This window comes from Amia ocellicauda, chromosome 3 (assembly GCF_036373705.1).
Source record: "Amia ocellicauda isolate fAmiCal2 chromosome 3, fAmiCal2.hap1, whole genome shotgun sequence".
NCBI classification, from domain to species: Eukaryota; Metazoa; Chordata; class Actinopteri; order Amiiformes; family Amiidae; genus Amia; species Amia ocellicauda.
In genome coordinates this window covers 51513694-51539359 of record NC_089852.1, presented here as the reverse complement: position 1 = coordinate 51539359, position 25666 = coordinate 51513694, and the positions used below count along the sequence as shown (strand labels likewise).

General features: G+C 39.2%; 1 protein-coding gene across 3 annotated transcripts; it reads left to right on the top strand.

The window, feature by feature from the left end:
• The first annotated feature begins 52 nt into the window (after positions 1-52).
• Positions 53-24777, top strand: proser1 (proline and serine rich 1). 3 transcript variants are annotated; one of them, XM_066699885.1, is made up of 12 exons: positions 53-819; positions 2125-2182; positions 3268-3336; positions 3709-3803; positions 4346-4439; positions 6293-6403; positions 6860-6943; positions 7469-7547; positions 8863-8955; positions 17457-19008; positions 21325-21469; positions 22453-24777. In XM_066699885.1, the coding sequence occupies exons 2-12, from the start codon at positions 2162-2164 to the stop codon at positions 22564-22566; spliced, it is 2457 nt and encodes an 818-aa protein (XP_066555982.1). In that variant the 5' UTR covers positions 53-819; positions 2125-2161; the 3' UTR covers positions 22567-24777. The 3 variants fall into 3 exon arrangements, with proteins under 3 accessions (XP_066555982.1, XP_066555981.1, XP_066555983.1); XM_066699884.1 differs by having other exon boundaries at positions 2125-2190; XM_066699886.1 differs by lacking the exon at positions 8863-8955 and having other exon boundaries at positions 2125-2190.
• The last annotated feature ends 889 nt before the right edge of the window (positions 24778-25666 follow it).

Below are 25666 nucleotides of genomic sequence, written 5' to 3'. Positions count from 1 at the left end.
GCAAGGCTAGGCATCATCAATCCGCGACATAAACCTGTTAGGTCCCACGAAGCTTTACGAGGGAGCAGGCCTTTTTTTTTTTGTCTTATTATTATTATTTTATTATTATCCATGTAATGAAACTCATTTAGTACCTTTACGGTTTTAAAAAACGTATTATTAATGCCTATTTAAGTCTACCACGAATAATCCCATTATGTTATTATGGACATAGTATAAGGTTACAAATGGGAAACTTTCCGATTACCCCCCGCATTACCCCCACCTAAAAAAAAAATCAAGCTGTCGTAATGGGTCCTAACAAAGGAAGCGACTCTACTGCTCTGGAGAGACGAGGACTTAATTTTCTATATTTTCTGTCTCTGTAGGGTACGGTCATGACATACATTGATTTGATGTATTTATTTAGATACATATAACGAGATGATTTGTAGAATTTATGTACGCATATTTGAATCGGATTTCATGTCGAATATTTGTTATGATTATGTCTTGTAGGCAGAGTAAGTTTCTTATTATGTGACACTTGGCTGATGCAAATTGAATAATTGCACATTGCAGCCTACTCAAATGTCCCATTACATTGCCTTTCATTTAAGACGTCATATATTCATTTATCAAGTTGAATAATCGGGGTTTTTTTTAATGGGAAAATACTGATATTTCGTCTTCCACGTGTTGGAATAATACATACATTGAATTTATTTTAATAATAAAAGTGGGGAAATAAGCCTTTACAATATTGTTTTAAGTATTTCAAGAGAAACGTCAAATATGGATAAGAAATCATTTGATATTGTTCTGGATGAAATCAGAAAGGTAAGCATGTCCTTGTGTTTTACGTACTGTACTGTACTGTGATGAGATGTGACTTGATCTGGTAAAATAAGATACGGGCGTTACAATTAAAGTTCAGACCCATTGGGAAACCGTGTGAAAGAAAGTATTAAAACATGTATTTTTTCAGTTTTGTAGGTTAACAGAAATTACTGGCACAAAAGTTTTGGCAAATACAGTCTAATTATGTAAACGGTACCCATAGTCACGTTTGTATTGCAGCTTTATTGTAAAGTACTTTTATTAAGGCCCACTCTTTACAGTTTGGGTATAGTAGCAGTCGGGGAAAAAAAGAGAACTTCCATTACTTATCTATATATTGAACTGAATACAGATATTTTAAAGTAATGTTGAACCTTGATGTCTGGTTACGTTGACGATAAAGAACAACTATGACATTCCTTAACCTATATATTTAATTATCAGATCATAACTGATTAACCACTAACTATTATACATACACACACACAGCAGATGGACATCTTATTGTAGAAATCAAATGAACAGTGGAAATGCAATGGCGAACGTTAATAAGAAAATGCACGCTCTTGATTGAAATCTACCCATTTGCTTGAAGTGAAAAGTATCAATCCAGACTACCAGTTCTCTTTTGTGGGTCTGAAATCTGGTGAATAAATGTAAAAATGATACAGAAACTGGAAATGACACAAAGAAGCATGGAAAGATGCATGCTTGGAAAAATAAGAATAGACAGCAAAACAAATATATTGTTCATAGAATATGTGACATTGTGTATATATATATATATATATATATATATATATATATACAGAATTGAAAAATAACTAGAAAAAGACCACATAAATATGGGAAGTTGAAATCAGAAGTTTTACTGATTACTGAAAAGAGAGACTACTTTGAAACAAGCAGTGGATTGAGACTGATGATGATGATTATAGATAGATAGATATTTTATAAAAAGAAAAACAAGCCGTACAATCCACAATGCAAAGTTATACAATAGAGGCAGCTACAGTGCTGGGTACAGTATATAGACTAGATGTGGTGCCAGAATATAGTACTCCTAAAAAGAGCATGTAGAGGTAATAATAAGATCATGAAAGAGTTTGTAAGCTGTGAAGATTGAAATGCATTTGTAGAGATAAAAATAAGCTTGTGTGATTATATTCCTCTGAAACTTTTTAAGAGGTGTGTGTGCCAGAATCTTGCTTTGGAATGGACTGCAACATTTTCGACTTCTGCATAAAACAGCACTCCAGTTATTTAATTAATTGTCTCTGCTTTTCTCCCCCCACCTCCTCTCAGTGTGTTCTGACCGAGCAGAGAATCAAGGCTATTGAACATGTTCACGGATACTTCTCAAGTGAGCAGGTACTGCTGTGTTTCATGATTGACTTGGTTTTTGAGAAAGCAAGTTGCAGTAAATTGGAGTGCAGGCACACCGTAGAGCTACTGTGCAGAAGACAGGCTCACACTTTTGGAATGGGGTCTTAGTCTTACTTTCTTGCATGTTGAAAAGACAAAATGTTGAATTGTAAATTGCAGAATGTACCCATTCACAACAGAAAAGGCAGGCATTAGCGCTGTAGCCTTGGGAACGAGAAGCTACAGAAGCATGTGGATTCGGGAGAGGAGACACAGACTGATATTCTGGATGTGTTTGTAAAAGTTAGATAATTTCCCCGTTTTGCCAGTTTCCTTCCATTGTGTTTACTGACCTGTTGGTTCTAACCAGAGTGGCGGTTCGGTTCAGACTCACTAACCAAGAACAAATTGTCAAGAGCAGGGGTTTTCAAACCGGTCCTTGAGTATCCCCTGCCCTGCTGGTTTTTGTTCCAACCTAGGTCTTAATTATTTAATTGAATGGTATATTGCTTTGTTAGGTCAATTAAGGATTCAATTAGGCAATTAAGACCTCAATTGGAACAAAAACCAGCAGGGCAGGGGGTACTCCAGGACCGGTTTGAAAACTCCTGGTCAAGAGGGAAAAGCAAACGATACGTCAATCTAGGGTGCATTTGTGCGCTATGACTAGTTCATCAGGTTGTATAGTTGTGTGTTTTTGCGGTGTGATCACTGGACCCAGTGGTGACATCATTTGAACCAGTGAACCCAGTATGAGACACACGAAACGGGCAGCATTGTGTGGAGTCTTGACATATACTGCAGCAAAGTTAAATCAACTAAAATAAATTAGAAGAAAAGCATGACATTGTCATCCAGTGCAGCAGTTAACAGCTCAGATAGAATTAACTACAGAAATCACTGCAGTTCCCACAGAACACATTGAAGGGGATTTTGACCCCGTGGAAGAGGTAACATTTTCAGCAGTATTTCATTAAAAGAATAGCTTTGCTTCATTTCATACAGAGAGATCAGTCCTTTTTGTAGCACAGATATGGAGTCATCAGCTTTTTTGTGTTAATTTTGTAATTTTCTCTCCTGCAGGTTACAGAGATACTGAAGTATTTCTCCTGGGCAGAGCCTCAGATAAAGGCTGTCAAAGCCTTGCAACATGTAAGTTAATCAATATTATCTCCTCAGCTCACATGCTCCTTTTACACTGCATTCCATTATAAACCCTGATTACCACTCATCTTGGACTACCTTATGTTAATTTAGTTGAACTAATTTAGGAATAGTATTCATCTTTGTCTGTGAAACCAGCCCTAATATTTCAATACACCTAGTCGCTTGAAACAAGTAGGTGGCTGGGAGAAGAGCACCAATGTGATTCATGGCTAATGCTCAGACCAGACATGGAGTATTAAACAGTGTTGATATGGTTCATTTTTGATGTTTAAATGTCTTCCCAAAAAGATGAATGCTGACTTTTTTTGTTTGTTTGTTTCCAAAATACCAAATATACCATATGCTCTTGCTTTTCAGAAAATGGTTGCTGTTCCTACAACCAAAGTGGCAAATATACTAAACTGCTTGACGTTTTCAAAAGATAAACTCCTTGTCTTGGAGTTGATAGCATTGTAAGTATCCCTCTTTCGAAAATTGACTTTTACTTTTCAATATGAGAATGAATGAGATGCAAGCTCTCAAAAAAATCAAAAATGGTTTAATATTCCTTTGCAGCAATCGCAATACTTGTTAATTTCTATTATATTAAATGTCTCTGTTGGCCTGTTATCCTTATGTCTGTGATTTGTGTTCTTCATTATTGATATTGTGAAACTGCAGTCTCTGGTAAAGCCCAGAATAAAGTTTATTCACTGAAAGAGAGTAGGTATATTTATCATTGAAGCACATTCAATGTTTCAAATAGATTTGATTTATTTTTATTTTTACACCATATTACTAATTTGTTGAACCCTGAAATGTGGTGATTAATATCCCAAAATCTGGACTCCAGTATGCAGTATAAACATTCATATTTACAAAATAAATACATGTATTGCTTGTATTTCAAAATGGCATCTGTAAAATAACCCAGAAATGCTGTAAAATGATCTTGTTAACAATAATTATAATAATAATAATAGTGACAGCGGTAAAAGTGTTATACTTTCTATAGGAATATTTCTGATGCTCATAATTACCGACCAATTGAGGATCTGTTTCGAATCCACCTCTCTGAAAAGAAACGCTGCCGGAGGATCTTGGAACAAGTAAGATTCTATGTTCATCTCTTTAGATGTTGTGAGAGAAGTTTGCTCATGAGAACAGCTTCTCTTAAAACATATGTAAGATTTAAGTTGCATAAAAAAGTTACTGTTATTATTGTTTTTATTCCAATTTATGTAAAGTATACTTATATACATTATAATATAATTTAGTAGATGCCTTTGTGCAAGGTGAATTTTAATACAATTTAAAGCTCTATACAAATGCAGTTTGTACTGAGTTCGCCAGGACCAGTGTTGAGAACCCCTGCTTACATGAAATGCTCAAACTTTATGAAGTTTCCGTTGCATTTAAATTAAGTAGCCAAATGTATGATATGCACATTTATTTAAAATCAAGTAAATAATAACAATATTATTCTATTCTTGTTCTATTCAAGAAATTAAATTTTATTACAAAACCATAAACAAGTTCTACAAAAGTTACCACTATACACTGTTTATACCAAAGCTCACTTTTTCTGAGTTTCTTTTGCTGTTTGCACTGTCCTCAATACCACAATGCTTTCATAGCACGCAATATTAAACACATGACCTCCAGCAAGCATCTGTGTGAGTTGTACACTGCAGAACAGCTTCGATGTGAGTGTAGACAAGATAATGTCATAATATCAAACAAGCTTGTGAAGTAGTGTTTCATAAAAAATAATTACCGATAAACTGAAAATAATTTTGAGTGTGTTTAAAATGGGAATAAATCAGTAAAATCCAAACTCCTCAAATAAAAAAATCTGGTAATTTATTGGTAAAAATCATTATTTATAATTTTCTTGAAAGAAAGAAAAAAATAATCAAAAGCTTTCAAGTTTAAACCAAAGCAGTCAACTAATACTACTTTAGCAGCGTACAGGAAAGGATTACTGTAGGCCTCTACTGAACTGACCATTTGTATATCATAATGTTTGAGTGTATGTTTTTATTAATTTAGCTGATTTATAGTAGTTTATATTCAAGGCAATTCAGAATTACTACTAAAATCATTAAAATACAGACTGTTAATGTAGTTTTGTATAGTTTCTACTGTAATTAACATTTATACTACACATTGATCAGATAGTACTAGGTTTAAGATTGCATTTACATCTTTGTGTACTCTTTATTAGTTGATGGTAGCATGTTTTATTAAAGTGGGTGGATTGGATGGCTGTAAGGGGAGGAGGAGGCTGTCATGACAAATACTGATTATGTAGTTCTTTCCTATTGTGTTTATCAGTATCCTCATTATTTTCTGTGTGCATTTCCAACTTTCCAGCATTTTTGTTGTAAATGAATAAATAATTGGAAAATCTGAAAATTATCATGGAAGAGTCATGGGAAAAAAAAATCTGATTTGCGTGGGAACCCTGATTAAACTGCGTACATTTGAATAAAAACTAGAAAAATTGAGGTTTTCTAAAACTTTTGACCGGTAGTGTATGGGTACAAGTAACATTGCATGACAATAAATCAAGGGTATAAGTAAAAAGTAATACAAATTTCTGCCAACAGAAATGGGGTCAGTCAGACAGAGGTATAGGATAAATATTTAGGGTCTGAAGTGTGAACAGCAGAGTTTTGTGAATGGACAGGAAAGATAATAGAGAGAGACCTAATGTGTGCTGGCAGCTGCTTCAATCACTCATGAGCAAAGGAGAGGAAGGAGCCAATCCAGACAGCAGAACAGATGGAAGGGAGAGTAGCTGACCTTTAGAGGAGCAGTGAAGAGGATGGGACGGGGTGTCTACAGAGATGAGAGATGGAAGGTGGGAGGGTGCTGAAGAGAATAGTAGATCAAGACAATGGTGTTATTGCAGATGTTGCTGTCGTGAGTGATTTTGCTCTGGTCGTGTTGTCCGCAGGCTTCCAAAGTGGGCTGTAAGGCACCCGTAGCAATGATCTCCTCCTGTGGGATGATCCCAGGAAATCCATACCCTCAGGGAAAGCCCAGCCTCCTCAACGGCATATTCCCAGTAAGTAGATCTGAACCAGACTGGTGCTTAGCCTGCTAAACTCAATACATCTGGCAAAGTTGTGCAATTGATCCCAAATAATACTAATGTACAGCAGCTATTGATGTATTGGTTTATGACAATTATACAGCAAATATTTATACTAGTTTTTATGTTTTGGAACATTTTCTTAGATTCTGAATACTGGCATGACTTGCAAGATTCCTTTCTCATTCCCAAAATGTGTTCCACGTTTTCCAGCTCTACTTAAGTTTTGCAAAGTTGAAAACAGGCACATTTTAACTTTCGAGACTAGTTTTTGTAAAATTTGCCTAGGAGCAGTATAGTACCTTGTGCTTTGTAGAAGGCAGGAAAAATTGGCTTCCTTTAGATACCAAGAAAAACGTTTCCAGTTGCATAATACAACATTTTATATCTACTTTTTTTTCTTCTCTCTCTCTCTCTCTCCTCTTTGAGGGCACGCCAGCAAAAAAGGAGACTGAAGACAATAGCAGTGAAGGAAAGGGAATTTCAGCCAGGATCCTTGGACCATGTAAACCAGTAAGGATGACTTATGTCAATGCAGACAAAATGTAAAGTGTACAGTACAGCATGTTCTGCCTCAAAAATTGCTAAGTATTGCATACAGTACTTTTTTATCCCTTTCGATTGGCAGATATTGAAATATGCAAACACATGAAAAGGGCACTATTGGTTTGTGTGTGTGTTTGATATGAAATGCAAATTTAAAGCTGAAAACTGCTTTGTCTTGCTCAGTGCTAGTTCTCAAATAGCAGCCGGCATGTAGAAATAATTAGTTTATTTAAAGAGGTAAGGGACCTCTTTCACAAATCATGCTGTTCACCCAGCACCTTGAGTACCATGGCCTGACTGAAATCATATCAGACCTGTTATAATGTCAGCAGTATAAAGCAGTTGGTAATAAAAGACAAAAGAGGAGTATATCAACTTAACAGAGAGCATTTCCTTTACATCGGTGTGTTAGTTGAACTTAGTAGTAGTTAGTAGTGATTGTTTTCATGATTTTAGAAATGATAATATGTTTTCTATTTGTTTTCTCCATAGGCTCCATCTACATACAATCCTCATAAGCCAGTGCCATATCCCATACCTCCTTGCCGACCCCATGCAACGATAGCACCAAGTAAGCCATTTCTGGATTCTTCACGTACAGTTAGCATTTGAATCTTTCACATATTTGGCAGGTGGTAACTAATGTGTCAGCCACACACTGTTATTGTCCCAGTGCTTAACAGTGATAGGCTGCCATTTTCAATATTGGTCCTTATTAACCATCATCGGCAAACACTACTCCATTGTAAATAGACTGCATTGGTATATTTTCCTCACATTGGAAAATAGGGCTTTTTGAGTCTGTTTATGGGTGAAGTACACTACACCAAAGCGCTTTTAGGTAATTTAGGTAAAATAGGTAATTTAATGGCATTATATCTAGAAACAAAAGCATGCAATTCATATTCCTCTTCATAAAAGTACTTGGCAGCCCCCAGTTGTTTTAAAAGCTGGTGATGAAAAGAATAGTAGTTTCAGGGCACCTTGAGTGTTTCAGCTGATAAAAAATGTAAATTTGAAACGCGTGTTACAGCCTATTGCCTGGACATCGCTGGTACTGGGATATTGCCAGCTGTGACCGGGTTTCCCAAGGACTGGCATACAGTAGGCAGAGGGTTGTCTGTGGTGGGTAGTCTCAAAGTCAGCCAGGGTTGCCTTAGTTTGCTGTGAGACCCCCCTGTGGTTTTCTTGATGCCCAGGAGCCTGCAGTGTTTTCAGTCAAGAAGTGCATTTGTCCTCCCCACAATGCTCTAGCTCTAGCTCTAGCTTGCTGTTTCCACTATGGACTCGCCTTGTGAAAGGAAGCAGATGACCCGGCAAGATGGTTTCTACAGAATACGAGAGTCTCTACCATGTTGAATATGGGAGCTGTAGCAGGTGATCTGCACTGACTAACAATTGACAAATCCAAACTGGGAGGATTAAAAAAGAAATAATTCTTTCTGATTCAAAATTAGGGAGGAAAAATTGATAGTAACATCGAAGTTCAAGCCCTTGAACAACAAATAAAGGCCACTGACTTTCCATCTTCAGAGATACTGATTTCCTACCTATTTCTTACTGAAATAACTGAGGAGTCTTTATTGATTCCTTAAATTTCTCACAAGCACATAATGAATTGTGGAGAAGTGTCAACAACAAAGAAGAGGCATCCGGATACACATCTCCATGAATTAAACTGCAACCATGGTTCTCATCAGATCCCAGAATCTGAGAATCAATGAAAAGCTTCATTAGGGGAACAGCTGCAACTATTACCTTAGCTGTTAGACTCTCTGCACTGTAAGAAGCAGATGTGTTGCAGAACTGAGTGACGTATGGGATCTGGTTTTTCACGAGCTGGCCTGACATTTTGATGTTCTTTCCTCTCTTCCCCGTCTTCCCAGGTGCGTATAATAATGCAGGGCTGGTGTCGGTGGGGGGGGTGATAACAGCCAGCGTGCCCCCTCCTCCTTACACTGCCAGTCAGAACTCAGCAGGTACGCCCTCTTGTTCCTGGTTTAACTCTTTCGATTGTTCCGCTTCCGCCAATGGCAGAGCACGCCAGCTGCCTCCTGCTGCCTCTGCACCTCCTGTCTGCACGTGCCTGTCCAATCCAGACTGTGCCCTTTCCTCACCTGTTTCTATAACTCACACACTCCAGGTCAGGCTTTTCTCTAACTCGGTCTTCTTGTTAGTATTCCAGCTGCACCTCTGCCGACTTTCATTGGTTTTCTTAATGCTGGCATTTTAAAGAAGGTTCATGGTGACCAATGATTCTGTAGATCATTTGGAACAATAACGGTGAGGCTGGTTTAAGCAATGTTTTGCTTCAATGCAGGGTCATGAGTAAGGAAATCTAGAAGATAATGTGTTTTCTGTGGACTATATTTGGGAAACATTTTAGGTTTTACAATGTTTGAGGCTGTGAATCATCTGACACAATGTAAAAATAAAGAACGTTGCAAGAATAATGCCCCCATAACCTGCACAGATTTTAAAGAGGAGAAACTGGTATACTACATACCCCCTGCAGGCGTCACAGTGTGAAAGGCAACATAGCATAACTGCTTTTTCCCTATCATAAATCTGCAGAAGAAAATAAATCAAGTTTCAGTGCATCCCCCTGCTTTGAGTTCTTCGTACATACACCGATCAGCCATAACATTATGACCACTGACAGGTGAAGTGAATAACACTGATAATCTCGTTATCTTGGCACCTGTCAGTGGGTGGGATATATTAGGCAGCAAGTGAACATTTGTCCTCAAAGTTCATGTGTTAGAAGCAGGAAAAATAGGCAAGCGTAAGGATCTGAGCGACTTTGACAAGGGCCAAGTTGTGATGGCTAGACGACAAAGCATCTCCAAAACTGCGGCTCTTGTGGGGTGTTCCCGGTCTGCAGTGGTCAGTACCTATCAAAAGTGGTCCAAGGAAGGAAAAGCGGTGAACCGGCGACAGGGTCATGGGTGGCCAAGGCTCATTGATGAACGTGGGGAGCGAAGGCTGACCCTTGTGGTCCGATCCAACAGATGAGCTGCTGTAGCTCAAATTGCTGAAAAAGTTAATGCTGGTTCTGATAGAAAGGTGTCAGAACACACAGTGCATTGCAGTTTGTTGCGTATGGGGCTGCGTAGCTGCAGACCAGTCAGGGTGCCCATGCTGACTCCTGTCCACTGCCGAAAGCACCTACAGTGAGGGAAAAAAGTATTTGATCCCCTGCTGATTTTGTACGTTTGCCTACTGACAAAGAAATGATCATTCTATAATTTTAATGGTAGGTGTATTTTAACAGTGAGAGACAGAATAACAACAAAAAAATCCAGAAAAACACATTTCAAAAAAGTTATAAATTGATTTGCATGTTAATGAGTGAAATAAGTATTTGATCCCCTATCAATCAGCAAGATTTCTGGCTCCCAGGTGTCTTTTATACAGGTAACGAGCTGAGAATAGGAGCACTCTCTTAAAGGGAGTGCTCCTAATCTCAGCTCATTGCCTGTATAAAAGACACCTGTCCACAGAAGCAATCAATCAATCAGATTCCAAACTCTCCACCATGGCCAAGACCAAATAGTTGTTCAAGGATGTCAGGGACAAGATTGTAGACCTACACAAGGCTGGAATGGGCTATAAGACCATCGCCAAGCAGCTTGGTGAGAAGGTGACAACAGTTGGTGCGATTATTCGCAAATGAAAGAAACACAAAATAACTGTCTGTCTCCCTCGGTCTGGGGCTCCATGCAAGATCTCACCTTGTGGAGTTTCAATGATCATGAGAACGGTGAGGAATCAGCCCAGAACTACACAGGAGGATCTTGTTAATGATCTCAAGGCAGCTGGGACCATATTCACCAAGAAAACAATTGGTAACACACTACGCCGTGAAGGACTGAAATCCTGCAGCGCCCACAAGGTCCCCCTGCTCAAGAAAGCACATGTACAGGCCCATCTGAAGTTTGCCAATGAACATCTGAATGATTCAGAGGAGAACTGGGTGAAAGTGTTGTGGTCAGATAAGACCAAAATCGAGCTCTTTGGCATCAACTCAACTCGCCGTGTTTGGAGGAGGAGGAATGCTGCCTATGACCCCAAGAACACCATCCCCACCGTCAAACATGGAGGTGGAAACATTATGTTTTGGGGGTGTTTTTCTGCTAAGGGGACAGGACAACTGCACCGCATCAAAGGGACAATGGACGGGGCCATGTACCGTCAAATCTTGGGTGAGAACCTCCTTCCCTCAGCCAGGGCATTGAAAATGGGTCGTGGATGGGTATTCCAGCATGACAATGACCCAAAACACACAGCCAAGGCAACAAAGGAGTGGCTCAAGAAGAAGCACATTAAGGTCCTGGAGTGGCCTAGCCAGTCTCCAGACCTTAATCCCATAGAAAATCTGTGGAGAGAGCTGAAGGTTCGAGTTGCCAAACGTCAGCCTCGAAACCTTAATGACTTGGAGAGGATCTGCAAAGAGGAGTGGGACAAAATCCCTCCTGAGATGTGTGCAAACCTGGTGGCCAACTACAAGAAATGTCTGACCTCTGTGATTGCCAACAAGGGTTTTGCCACCAAGTACTAAGTCGAAGGGGTCAAATACTTATTTCCCTCATTAACATGCAAATCAATTTATAACTTTTTTGAAATGTGTTTTTCTGGATTTTTTTGTTGTTATTCTGTCTCTCACTGTTAAAATACACCTACCATTAAAATTATAGACTGATCATTTCTTTGTCAGTGGGCAAACATACAAAATCAGCAGGGGATTAAATACTTTTTTCCCTCACTGTACAATGGACATGTGAGCATCAGAACTGGACCACAGAGCAATGGAAGAAGGTGGCCTGGTCTGATGAATCACGAGTTCAAGCTGTTAACTTGGCCTCCAAATTTCCCAGATCTCAATCCAATCGAGCATCTGTGGGATGTGCTGGACAAACAAGTCTGATCCATGGAGACCCCACCTCGCAACTTGCAGGACCAGGATCTGCTGCTAACGTCTTAGTGACAGATACCACAGCACACCTTCAGAGGTCTAGTGGAGTCCATGCCTCGACGGGTCAGGGCTGTTTTGGCGGCAAAAGGGGGACCTACACAATATTAGGCAGGTGGTCATAATGTTATGGCTGATCGGTGTATATGTTGTACTGTGCACCCAAACATTTACTACCCGTTTTTGTTATTCGGTTTTACACAAATGCTTAGATGATTCCAGAAAGTGCACTGTGACCTTAGTGAGAGGTTGTCTGTAGTCATTACTTTGTTGGAATATGATCATCTATAAACTATCACTTCTTTCCAGGATAATTGGATAAAGAAGTTATTGGTTTTGATGAATAGGGTTTCCTTAGACTAATACTTGATGCCTTTAACTAATGATTTAAACTTTGCATGCTTGCTGGCATCTCTCACCACTTTGATAACACCTGCTTTCAGGAGAGGTCTGGATGTAAAATTGACAATGGTTGTGAGATTGGTTAAAGCAGATACACAGCAGATGCTCTCGCCATTCAAATTTGTACAGAATTTCCTAGTAATGCATTGTGCTAAAATGGCCATGCTTCTAGGACAGCACTCTCAATCCATGAGCTGTGTTTAGATGGCACACTTTGACTAAAATCCTGTTTTGAGATTAAATTAGAGCCAGACACTACAGATTTTCAAGTAATAACAATACATTCCAGTTGGAATATTCAAGTAAATTCAGTCCATTCATTTTTTTTTTTTACTTGGCATATTCAAAGCAAATAAAAAGCACATTTGATATTATTCAAAGCAGCTTTCCCATGTAGGTCTTTAGGGGGCAGTGTATACAGTTGTTTGGCTTTAAACAGTGTTGTGAAACTCAATTTGATGCTTGAGATGTTAGCCCATGAGCCAGGATCCACAATTTTTTGAATTGCTCAGGAGGACAAATTCCCAATTGATACTATTTGAAATCTAAAGTTATCTTTCAATTCGAGAAAACTGTCCAAAGGAGAAGGGGTTAAGCCAGTTTCCATGCTACCTCCTATGAAACATTTTACTATCAAAGTTGCCTATAGGCCAGTCAGTGCATCATACAAACAGTCCTTCCTGCTTCTCGTTGGTATATAAAGCCCTGCACAGACTACTGCTTCCTCTTTGCCAGGAGTATGAACTCCCAAGCAACCTTGCAGCCTTTGGGTAGTGTTCTCTTTTTCAGATAATCAAGGTTGCTGTACAAGTATAATTACTGAATAATCTGATTAATATGTCGGGTTATAGAAGGCTGACCATAATAAGATATTTTGACAGGTAGATATTAAATTAATTTCATCAGTAATGTATTGGATATGCAAATGAGGTGCATAATTAAAAGTGGTTAAAATCATATTTTAGATAACAATCTGATGGAGAAATTAAAGTAACTTTAGGGAAAAAAATACAAAAGTTCAGAGTTCAAAGAAAAATACATACAACAGTATGTTCTCATATTTGTGTTATTTTGAATACATTTTAGATTCTTAGTGAATACTGTTATTTGTGTAATTGGGTTATATATGGTAATCAAAGACATGATAAACAAAGATATTGCTTCATCAAAACAGAATCGTGATACTAATTATTATTTTCTGAAGGCTACTATGGTAAAATGTAGTTCATCTTTAGGTGTATATTATTAGGTGTATATAAGCATTTAGGCTAAATAAATAAAGGGGAACTTTCTATATTTTCTGCATTCATTCAATATAAGTGAGGATCTGTAAGGTCACATACATAACTGTACATAAAAGCTGCCTAATATAATAAGGTGAAAATACATAACAGTTGCCTCCTTGAAAGTGGGCTTTTTATGTACTAGTATGTATTGTACAGCTCAATTATATATTGACTTATCATTCATTTTATATGACTATAGTTTATGTAAACTGAGGCATAATGTTGGTCCCTGAGTTTAGAGACAGGCCACTAAAGGGTGCTGTTTTATCAGGTAGGGCTGTCTCTGAAGTTTCGAACGTTCGGTCTCCAGATCTTCTAAGGTTTTTACAAACCTTTGAAGGTTCGTCACGTGACAATCACATCGATATTTTTTGCTCTTGTTGATACAAATTGACAGTGTTTAAATTCTGCATCGAGCCACCACACCAGATAAAGGGTTAATTGGGTAAAGGCGGTGGGGAAGAGTGTAGGGAGAGGACGTAAACTGTGAAGACGGGTGAAACAACTAGTCTGTGTGAGTGTGTTCAGTCCCCGAGACCTGTGTGTGCTGCAGTAATAATTAATACAACGATTTGTTGTTGCACCCACAATGATGAGTTGGGTCTACTCCTTGGAAACCCCCGCAAACGTTACAATACTAAAGCACACTTCAGATGTCCCCCTATCTAAATTAAAACATTTGATTTGTATACTGCCCATTACTTCAATAAAAGTTGTTGGATATAAAAGTTTTGAAACCGTAATAAAAAGCAACCTCATTTGCCACTGTCATGTCAGCATTAAAACATTAAAACAATGTATTTTGAAAATATATCATTATCACTGATAACATATATATAAATTCTGAGTACTATCCTGCCAGCATGCCTGTGGCACCACTGCGTTATTCTGCTTAATTGTTTCTATCCGTAATCTTTACAGCAAAGTGTTGTGCAGTATAATGGAAATGTAAAACAAAATCGTTTCGTGTTGCTGTTTGCAATTTTGTTTAATGCACAGAAGACACCCCAAAAGCTTAATGTAAGTTTGCAACTGATCATATCACGGAGGAAAAAGCATTTTCCGAGATCATTTATTCAATGTAAGTTTAAATTATTATGCGTTATTTATTAGGTTTAATGGGTCAATTGCATAGAACTGAAAGCATTGGACTGGAGATGATCCCATATTTAGTAGGCAGCTCCATACTAACTCTGCGAGTTCCTTGCAATTGAGCCATTATTATTATTATTATTAATAATAATAATAATAATAATAATAATATTATTATTATTATTATTATGATTTTATAATTGTTTGTGGTGCTGGGCAGTATGACCAAAAATTTATATCACGGTATTTTTCGAAATTACACCAGTTTCACGGTATATGACAGTATTTTTTTTTTCATGCATGACTGGGTGTTAACCACATTTTCTACTGATTGAGAGAGGAAATACTGCAGTAGATTGACTTAGAATGCCCTATTTTACTGTCATGATGAATGAATATTGTAGAAAAATTCCATCAAGGGTTTTACACCGATTTGCTATTTCAGACACTTTTCCCTTATTGAATAGAATACGAATTAAAGTTAACATATACACGTCACTGCGCATGGTTTATGAGTAATGTGCTTTTACTTGAAGGTTAACATCAATGTTAACCAATAAAACCTATATAAACTTTGTGCTTGTTAAAAATAAATAAAAACATTTTAAACTACATGGGGATGTTTTATTTTGTTAAATGGATTACTATAAAAAAAAAATTAAAAAGTAGGATTTTCATTCAAATGTATACAGTAGTAGCTAATGTGACGTCATTGATAAATTATGTAAATTAGTACCAACAACAAATGTACCCTTCAGGATAGCCCTATTATCAGGTGTGCTTCATTTGTTCAATCCATTAAATAAGCAAAGAACTCTTAACATGTCTTGAAGGTGGGCTGGACTCAATTTCTTGCCAATCGTGTCATTTGCCTGCAGTGGATGGTCCCAGGTGGAGAAGTTGGCCATCTCTGGATTAGTTCCAGGTGGTCTGACTGCAACAAGTCCCTGAGCTAAGAGCAGATATCTCCTGCCATTCTGTCTGACTACTATTTTCCAGCCAGCTATGCTTTGGAATCAAGGCTGTGTCCTTTTGCTGCTCCACCTGTATCCTTTTTCAACTCCAGGCTGTGCCTTCCTCTGATATAGCTTGGACTGTGATCCAGACCCGCACCTGTCGTACAGACTGTTCATGGTCAGTACCTGCACTTGGCCTCAGTCTGGCAGCAGTCTTCTGTGGTTTCTTCAGTCTTGAGTAATGTGTCCTTTCTTCTTGTGCACCTTGCTGGGATCTAGCTCCGGCAGTCATGGCTGCATCATCCTAGGCCCACAGCCCAGAACACTTGTTCTTCTCTAGGTCTTAGGCAGCACTTCTAAACTGTGTAGCTGGTCCAGCTGTCAAGGTTTACTAACAAGGTATTGGACAATTTTGGTTGGGAAATTGGTCTTCTTTTTGCACCATACCACAGCTCCTGCCCTCCATCCTCTTCTGCTCCTTTGCTTACTGTCAACGGGGAAAGATTCAGGATCCAGCTCAAGTACTGCACAAAGGCTTTGGGGATTGGATCTATAAACTAGTCTCCTCCTAGGCTGTTTTGCAAGGTGGCAGGAGCCTCTGAGTAAGTCAGCTGCACAAGGCTGTTAATGTCTTCATCCAGCTTTGGCAAAGTCTCCCTCCTCCAAACTTGATTCTTCAGGCTTACTTGGTGCAGTGTGCCACACCCCTCCTGCTGGTCCTCTAGCCAATGTTTCCGCTGCTCATGCATTGCTTCTTGGTGTCAGTAAATGTATTTTTCAGCTGTCTTCATTAACATATGTTCTCTTACAAGATTGGATCTTTTCTTATTTTGTGACTCTGCACAACAAAGACGCTATGTGCGTTATGCTTGCACTGCACCCCATACAGTCTATTCCCTTTGCTGTTACAAACTGGAATCTTCTCAAAGTGTTAACTGGAAAAGCTTGTGATCACTTCGTCATAGATTCTTATTGACACACATAACTAAAAGAAGTAGAATAAGTTACAAATGTTACCAAAAGAAGTTTAAAAGCTGATATTGACCCTTACTCCTTTTTTTCTGAGATATCAATGAATGTTTCTATTATTATTCTCTATTAACAGTTAATCCTCTATTCTGGAAATCGATCCTTTCCTAAATGTTCTGGACTGACATTTTCTGTTATTGAAAATACTACTTTTAGATTAAATGGTGTACAAGTACTTATTACAAATACAAACTGATTTTCCTGAGTAGTGAAATGGAATTTATTTATTAGGTTTATGAAATGTATTATATTTATTAGCATGTTTAATGTAAGGTAATGGGAAGTTAAAACAACTATGTGTTTGTTTAAATTTAATTTAAATTATGGGTTTGATTCTTGTTCTAACTTTGGAGAAAAAAAGGACCGTTTTGGATAACCTTTGACCCCTAACTAAATCATACAAAGTTAGACTTGTATTTTTGCAATGTGCATAGAAATGTCATGAATGAGGTTTTGCCCCCCTGACTGGTACCATCTGTAAAATAGAATAAGATATCCCAAGTACTGGTCATAAAGATGGATGAATGTATTATTTTTAAGCTTGTGTGATGTTTGCTGTCCTTCTTCAGTGCATAACATATGCAAGCATTTGGCAACTCTTCATGTTTCTAGTATGTATGAGTAAAGAGAGAGAGAGAAAAAAAAGCAAAAGCCATAAAGGTTAAAAATAAATAAAATAAATAATAATCTGTTTGTCTTTTATGTTATAACTCGTTTTTTCCTGTCTGTGTCTCTGGCTCCAGCCTACTCCCGACCGAGCAGCCAGCTGAGCCACAGCACCGGAGTCCCCGCAGCCACCTTCTCTCCACACGGCTCCAACCCTTCTACCCCAGTCACCCCAGGCCCTGCCCCAGCTCACACCCCCTCGGCACAGCCTCCCCCGACTACCCCCATCACCCCCGTCTTCCCCGGCCTTGTGCCTGCCGCCGTGCCCTCCCCTGCAGCCAATTCCCCTGCCCCTTCTGTCATCAAAGGGCCCCCCTTGCCAGCCTCACCCCTTCTCACCCCAGGCCCTGGCCCTTCCACCCCTATTCCCCAAGGCTTTCCTGGCCTCCCTCCCTCCTTGACACCCACTCCCTCTGTCATTAAATCTCACACCCCCTCTGGGACCCCCTGTGGCACCCCGGTCCCTAATGGCTCCTACACCCCTGTGCCCTCAGGGTACCCTGGCATGTCCAGATCTGGCACCCCCACCAGCAAGGGTTCCTCTACTCCTGGCCCCATTGCATTTACCCCCCAGGGTCACCTCCCTCCTTCCAGCCAAGGCTCAGCTGATCCTTCCTCGTCCCCGTCGCTGGGATTACCCAATCCTCTCTTTAAGGGCTTCCCTCCATCTGACACTCAGGCTGCCTTCCCAGGGCTCCCTCCTGCAGCCAGTCCAGCCCAGACCCAGTCGGTCATCCGGAGCTACACCCCTTCTGCCACCCCCACGCCCCAGGGTTCATCACCCTACACTGGTTTGCCACCGTCTTCTACACCTACACCTAAACCTCTGGCCATGAGTGCCCAGAATGTAACAGCCAACCCAATGGGGGCTGTCAACCCACACTACGTAGGAACCGAGCAACATATGAGTGCTCTAGCACGGCACGGTGGCAGCGGCAGCAACAGCCCGGTGCCTTCAGCCTTCAAGGGGCCTTCTCGTTCCAGTACGCCCTCGCTCAGCTCCTTAGTGATGCCAAACTCCGCTGCCCTGGCCCTGACCCGCTCTCTAGGCCTCGGCCACTCTGCTGCTTCTGCTCAAGCCACCCTCTCCAGCACAGCAGCAATGGCCGGACTGCAGGGTCTGCCTGCCCTGGGCACACAGCCTGGAGGCAACCCAGTCTCTCACGCAGCGGCTGTTTACTCTGGGCTCCCTGGCTTTCCAGGCACAGCTTCCCTCCAGGCCTCCCTCTCTGGCAATGCCTGTGCCTCCTCTGCTTCCATCCAGGTTTCTGCCCCTTCCTCCTCCATATATGCTGGGCTACCTCCCTCCGCTGCCCCCTCTCCGTCCCCGTTCAGCCTAGGCCTCTCCACGCCCGTCTCCTCCATCTTCCCTGGCCTCCCCCCGGGTGCCCTGGGCTCGGGAAATGCGTCTTTCCCCAGTTTTGCAGCCTCCAACACTCCAGCTGGCAGCCCCGTCCTCTCCTCCTTCATGGGCCTCTCAGGGCCGCCTTCCTCCGTGGCTACTGTGGCTCCCCTGCAGGCGGCAGTGGCAGCAGCAGCCGTGGCATCCCCCTCTTCAGCCCCGGTGCTGCCTGGCTTCGCCTCGGCTTTCAGCTCCAACTTTAACCCTGCACTGGTTGCGCAGGCTGGGTATGTATATCATTTACTTTACAGTGCTGTATTCCTGATATCATAGTTATTTTATGAACTTCATGGAACAATTGGAATTAGGGGTGGGCGATAGAGTGGTATGAATGTGAATTAAATATTTGTTAAAATATGTACGGTGTGATGTTGAGCCATGATATGGATTTTCATGATAAATTATGAAATAAGTTAATGAAATAAAGCATTTAGGCCAATATTGTTTTGTTCAAAATTTCAGTGAAGTGTTACAGTAATAATTACAAATTTTTTGCTCTTACTATAAATATACTGTAGGAAAGAAACACTAGAAGCACGTCAGAATATGACCATTAACCTTTTACACAGTTCATCTCTTCTTAGAAACTAGAGACCAGGAGCTTTAAAATGACGTCTTACTCACGTATGTAGGGTCTTCCTAGCCTGAGCTACACAGTGTAAAGGACTAATTTGCATATGGTCATGTTTTTATTGTTTTACATGGTCAGATGATTAACTATTTTATAGTACGAAAGGGCAGAAATTGTTCTTTCATTTGATATAAGAAATGCCTAGGGCACAAACTATTAAATCATACACAAATAAAGATTAAATTAATAGGAAAAATAGGGCAGAATGTAAAGTGTTTTTAAGCCCATTGAATGCTCAGACTTTCCACAGATTCTGTGCAGAATGACTAAAGTCTGCTTAACAAAGTTACAGTTCGAACAGATTACATTGTAATGACTGGTGTTATACTAAAAACAGACTGCTCTTTTTGTAGTTACTTTACATGTAGCAATATTTAAAAAAAAATGTCTTTACATCCTGAGTAATTGAAATAATTTTGTATTCAATTTTACTTTATACTTTAATTCATATACCGTTTATGTATGTTGTGTGTTTGTAGTTTTGCCACATAAAACAAGTGGTACATACTATGTCCAGTGTCCTTGCAATCTTTTGTATTATTATTATTATTATTATTATTATTATTATTATTTGAAGGGCTTTATTTGTTTATCCTGATATCTTTATAGCCTGCCCCTAATTGGAATCTGAAATAAGTTTTTTAAACCAAGTGTTAGGTATTCTTCAAAGTGGCCACTATCTTAGAAGATTTCTTTGCTGTTTGGGTTGTGTACTTTCACGTTCCGAGGCTTATCTTTGGTGGGTTTGTAAATATGCTTGTTTCAACATGACCAGTTCTAGCTTGCTTGCAGTACAAGTCAGATTACTTCACTGACTAGAAGAAGTGGGTGTCCCACTAGCAGGTGCTATTTCTGATAAACCTGACCCTTACCTTTGCTTAGTGCTTGAATAAAGTGCACTTCTCTGCGCTGTGTGTATAAATATGTACTGAAGGAACAGTTAAAGAAATATATGGTCACATTTCATCAAACCCATGCATTTTCCTTATTGACAATACCTTCAGTTTCTACTGCACCTTGTGGTCTTTGTTTCATTAAATGTATTATTATGACAGTCATTTAAGTTGGAATGTATTACTGTATCACGTATTGATATGACATTTCATATCAGAAATTGCAGGAGTAATTGGAGGTCAGTACATTAACAGGTTTAACTGACAAAATTGGAGAAGCATGGAAAAGTAGGCTAAACCATGACAAAGAAAGCTGAATGATCATATTTTATTATCTGAAAAGTATTTTAAGTGTTTCAAATTCCAATTTTAGACTGTAAATTCTGAAACTGCGATGAACCTCTGAATGTTTAAATAAGTACAGTTATACAGTGTCATATCTAGCCATATCGACTTCCTAATATTAGACACTAAACATTGTTTTCAGGACTGGTGTATATTTTTGTTTTACAGCTCTGTAATCATTATTGGGATTAAATGTCAACTCTGTCTGATACAAAGTGGTCTCATTCCCATGTAAAATAGTTTTATTTTCTTAGCTTATTTAACAAAATCTCCCAGGATGCTGGTATACCAATAAACCAAACTGTTAGAATGGTTTTCTGTACACAATTTATGATGCCCATGAAAAATAGGATTGTGTGTAGATTTTTTGTTGCAGGTTTTTTAGCCTATAATGTCAAGCATGTTCATTATAACACTCCAGTGCTAAGTGTTAATATTCTGCAAAAGGACGGTTATTTAATAGCACAGTAAAACTTTGCCTACTCCACTACTTTCTTCTACCTGAGCTCTCTGCTACTTAAGCTAACCACTTCTTTACTTAAGTGGCAATATGGCACGTTCTCCCCTTGATTGGAAGGAAATTCTTATAACTGTCTATCCAAGTGCTAGGTGAAAACATGGTGATGTAGCTCTTTTGCGTCAGATGCATGATACAGAGATGTTTTTTTCTCCAGGTTGACAACTGGTCTCCAGCCTGCAGGGGGCACTGCATTCCCTGGCCTGCTGTCTTTCCCAGCCATCCCTGGCTTCTCCCCAAGCGGGTCTCCAGCCGCTCTGTCTGGCCTTCACAACACAGCGGTGCAGTCAGCGCTGTTACAGGTATGGCACTCGGCTCCTGAAACTTGCCAGGAGAGGTCCTTTATCATTCCTTTCATCTCATTTTCCTCATTGGTTCTCACACTTAGTTCATGTGCTTCAGTGCAGTTTTCATATGAAGGTATGTCGTCTTGGATCATGTGTTGCGCAGAGAAGTTGCAGATTGTATTTGACCTGATGGGCGAAGACCCGCTTTCACTCCAGCTTGGAAACCAGGTTCCCAAGGAAACTCTATTGCTTGTTTGTAAATCCTTCAGAATTCTGCTTGCAAACAATTTACACAAGCCACACTGCACAAGTAAGCAAACAAAAAAACTGAGATATAAGGAATCTTTTTATATTGGTGTTAGAGTACCCATAGGAGCTTTAGAAACACCATCAAGTAATGGAAATTATTACTGTGGTGTCCAAGCTAGCACTGAATCCCATGAAAATGCAACAAGCTTTGAGTGAACAAGCTTTGTTACTTTGTGCCCACAGAGGTCCAAGAACCGCCTGGTAATTTGGCACATATCAAGAATGACCATTGAGACTGAGGTACAGTACTGTGGAAAAGTTTTAGGCAGGTGTGAAAAAATGCTGTAAAGTAAGAATGCTTTCAAAAATAGACATGTTAGACATGTGGTTAGTTCCCCAAGATGTTTGGGCCAACCTACCTGCCGAGTTCCTTCAAGAACTGTGAGCAAGTGTACCTAGAAGAATTGATGCTGTTTTGAAGGCAAAGGGTGGTCACTCCAAATATTGATTATTGTCTGTTCATTCACTTTGCATTTAGTACATTGATAAATATAATCTATTAACATGCCTCTTTTTGAAAGCATTCTTACTTTATAGCATTTTTTCACACCTGCCTAAAACTTTTGCACAGTACTGTATCCTCTCTCCCTAGCAGTGTACCTAATTGTCCCTAGTATAATGGTAGGGGAAACACTAAGTAGTAACTGCTTGTACTTTGTTGACAGATAAAGTTTTTCTCTTGTTTCCAGGCACATTCAGCCTCTGCTTTGGAGAGCTATCCCACCCAGCCCAATGGCTTTACTAACTACCCCTCAGCCCCAGGCACCCCCTTTGCCCTACACCCACCGCTCGGGTGGCAGTGAGCAGTCTTGGCTGCAGAGCCAGCTGGGGACTGGAACTCAACACGCAGTTAGAAGACCTGATACTGAATCCTGGGTCAACATCTTAAAATAAATGCTTCCCAAAGACTGCATGGATCACCAGGAAAATGGGGTGTTGTCTTCTACTTTTAACTGAAAGTACAGGTTTATTTTGTAGTTCCAATCCTCAAGGTTTCTGTCTATTATGTATATAATATAATATAATATTTTACTAAATCTTTGAGCAGTCGTTTGGAATATCGTGGTACAGAAGGTTGCTCTAACTATTGAGAGGTCACTGGATCATGGACAGGCAATGAAATACATCCACAGTGTGTTTGAGAGTATGTATGTTGTTATACAGTATCATATATACACACTGTGTAGCAGTTTGATATATTTAGTATTATATTGCAAAGCTGGGTTGGTATCCCTCACAATGGTATTTGAGACAGCTTAATAAATAACAAAGGGAAACAGATTTTGTAAATGGCTTTCCTGATCACATGATGTACACAGAATAACTTTATAATTAGCTGAGTTTATTTAATAGCTGTAATGATTAATCTTAGTGTTTTTTTCCGCAGTTAACTTTTAAATAGAGGGAAATCCTTATTTTTTTACATTAAATAATTGTCTGATTATGGTTCCATCTATAAATAGCTACATCTAATTATCAAGCATTGTTGATGCATTATTAGATGCTGGTATTGCATCACAGTGGGCAGTCATGACTCTCCATACTGGCCAGGCAGGTTGATGAGTTTATGAGATTCAAGTCAGCACCATTATCACACTAACCCAGCCACTTAGGTCCCAAACCTGTTTATTTAATCTACACACAAATGCATATGATCGCACAATTTGTTTTCTAGTATTCCACAATGTTTGTTGCGTGCTTCTTTCCATCTGTAGAAATGTAGAAATGTATAAACAGCCTCAGAAAGAGCTGTACCATATATAAACTGAGGAAAATTTTACATGCAATTCAATATTATAGTGCTGAGCCATGCATACTGTTAGAATGCTCTGTTGTCCTGTGTCAAGGAAAAAACGTTGTGATTTTGGTTTCTTTGTTTCTCGTGTTGACTTATATTTGGGTTCTACTTATAAATCGAGAAACTCAATTTAAATCCCTATGCCAATGTGTTGGATTTGAACTCAAATTGCTGAGTTTTGGAGGTTGGCAGATTAATATTTTAAACACTGCCATAATTATGATGTTTAAAGCATCAGGTATTTCAACAATTATCATGATTTTCACTCAACCTTTGGCCTGAATCCTTTAAAAGTATTTTTTTATATGGAATTAATGTATAGCGTTTTAAGCCACAGAATTAAATTGTCAAGCATTTTATGCAGTCATTGTTTGTATACATTGTGCACAATGCATCGAATATTTTTTGGATAATAATCATGTTGACTATGGTATTAATTTAGGCTATGAGCAGTCGCAAGGTGAAGTAGTTCACCCATACTGTAGAAAGATGCTGCAAAATAAAATAAGCCAATGTGAAAGCAAGAATTAATGCACAGTTCAAAAGCTACATTTGCTGAAAGTAAAATGTCAAGGTGCTGTATGTGGCATTGAATGAGAAGAATTGGAAATTAAGTTCAGTGTTTACATGATGATATTGCTTTTTGGGTGACCAGGATGGGTTGCATTTAAATGGAATGCTTAAAAAACATCTTCATACAAAATTATTTATTTTGTATCACTGAAGTAAAAAAATGTACATAGACCAAGGTAAGACATGAGGGTATGTCTTAATTGGAAGGAAAATTATCAGTAATGTGATCCAATGACCTCAAACTTCAAGGATCTTTAATTACAACTTGGTCAGGTCAGTTTCTTCTTTAGACCCAAGGATTGCACTGTTTGCTTTATTTTTGTGTGAATTTATTCGTCATGCTTCATTTGTCTTTATAAATATACAAATAATTCAAATGAGGTATGAGTTTCGTTGGGAAGTGTCAGACCTTCCTGCTATGACCTTATATATGACATTTTAAAAACTGGGTTATTTATGAAATGAAGGGTTTTTTAATAGTTTTTTTTTTTACCTCAATTCTTAGCATCGGATTGACCGATATTACTGTAAACTTGAAACACATGTAAATAAAAATGTAAAACTGCTGTTAGCTAAGAACTAAAAAAAGTGCGCCTTGCTTTGTAGTTACATTTCAGACAAATGTAATAAAATGTAACGCATTCGACTGTGTTTTGTGTTATCACTGAAGGGCATCGCAGCAATATAATTCCATATCATTGACGTGTCAGAGAAGTTCCCTCTTTGAACTGCATTCACTATTGCACCACCTTCTTTTTACTCTTTCAAGCTACTATATACAGCAACACTTCAGGATGCTCAGACTGGCACATGCATCACCTTTCTAAACAAGCAGGGCAGCTCTGACTCTGGTTATATTTAAGGTGGGGCAGCAGAGTTAAAATCACAACCAAAACAACTGAAGGTAAATACAGCTCTGGAAAAAAATTTGAGACCACTCTTAGTTTTTTCCAGAGCTGTATCTTTAACTACATGATCAAGCAGTAACCTAAAAACCTTTTTATGTTTTTGCTTCATGTTTTTGTACACACAATAATGCAAAATCATTATTATTTATTTTTTAGCAGACGCCGTTCGCCAGGGCGACAAAATGTAAGAGCAATAGCAAATAGCAAATAGAGCATTTTAGCTCTGAGCTGAAGCACTGATCCAAAGAAGACCTCTCCCCCCAAAGTTATCAGATTTCCTTAAAGCGTGGGACTGGTTTACATCAAAGTGACAGTTTTGGGAGAATGGCACTGAGAATAGGCCAAATAGTTTTGGAATCCTGCTGTGAAATGTCTGGGGAAGGGGGCCTGTAGGTAAGAAAAACTCTTTGAAATGGACGAGAGCCGAAATCCAGACACAGTGCTACGAACCCGGGCCAACCGGCATTTCCAAAAGATGGCATGGATTGACATCAGTCATAAATCAAGCCCCCCTCCAATAGGATACTGGGGGCTGAAACCGAAATCCAATCTCAAAAACTCAAGAACCAATCACCTATTGATCTGACAGGCGTATAAAGAACAGCACACACTCTCTCTCTCTCT

Excerpts from the sequence above, each read along its gene's own strand:
- proser1 (XM_066699884.1), top strand. The coding sequence starts at position 775 with ATGGATAAGAAATCATTTGATATTGTTCTGGATGAAATCAGAAAG. Across the intron at positions 3,337-3,708 it reads CTGTCAAAGCCTTGCAACAT|AAAATGGTTGCTGTTCCTAC; the intron begins GTAAGTTAATCA and ends CTTGCTTTTCAG. Across the intron at positions 7,548-8,862 it reads CCATGCAACGATAGCACCAA|GTGCGTATAATAATGCAGGG; the intron begins GTAAGCCATTTC and ends CCGTCTTCCCAG.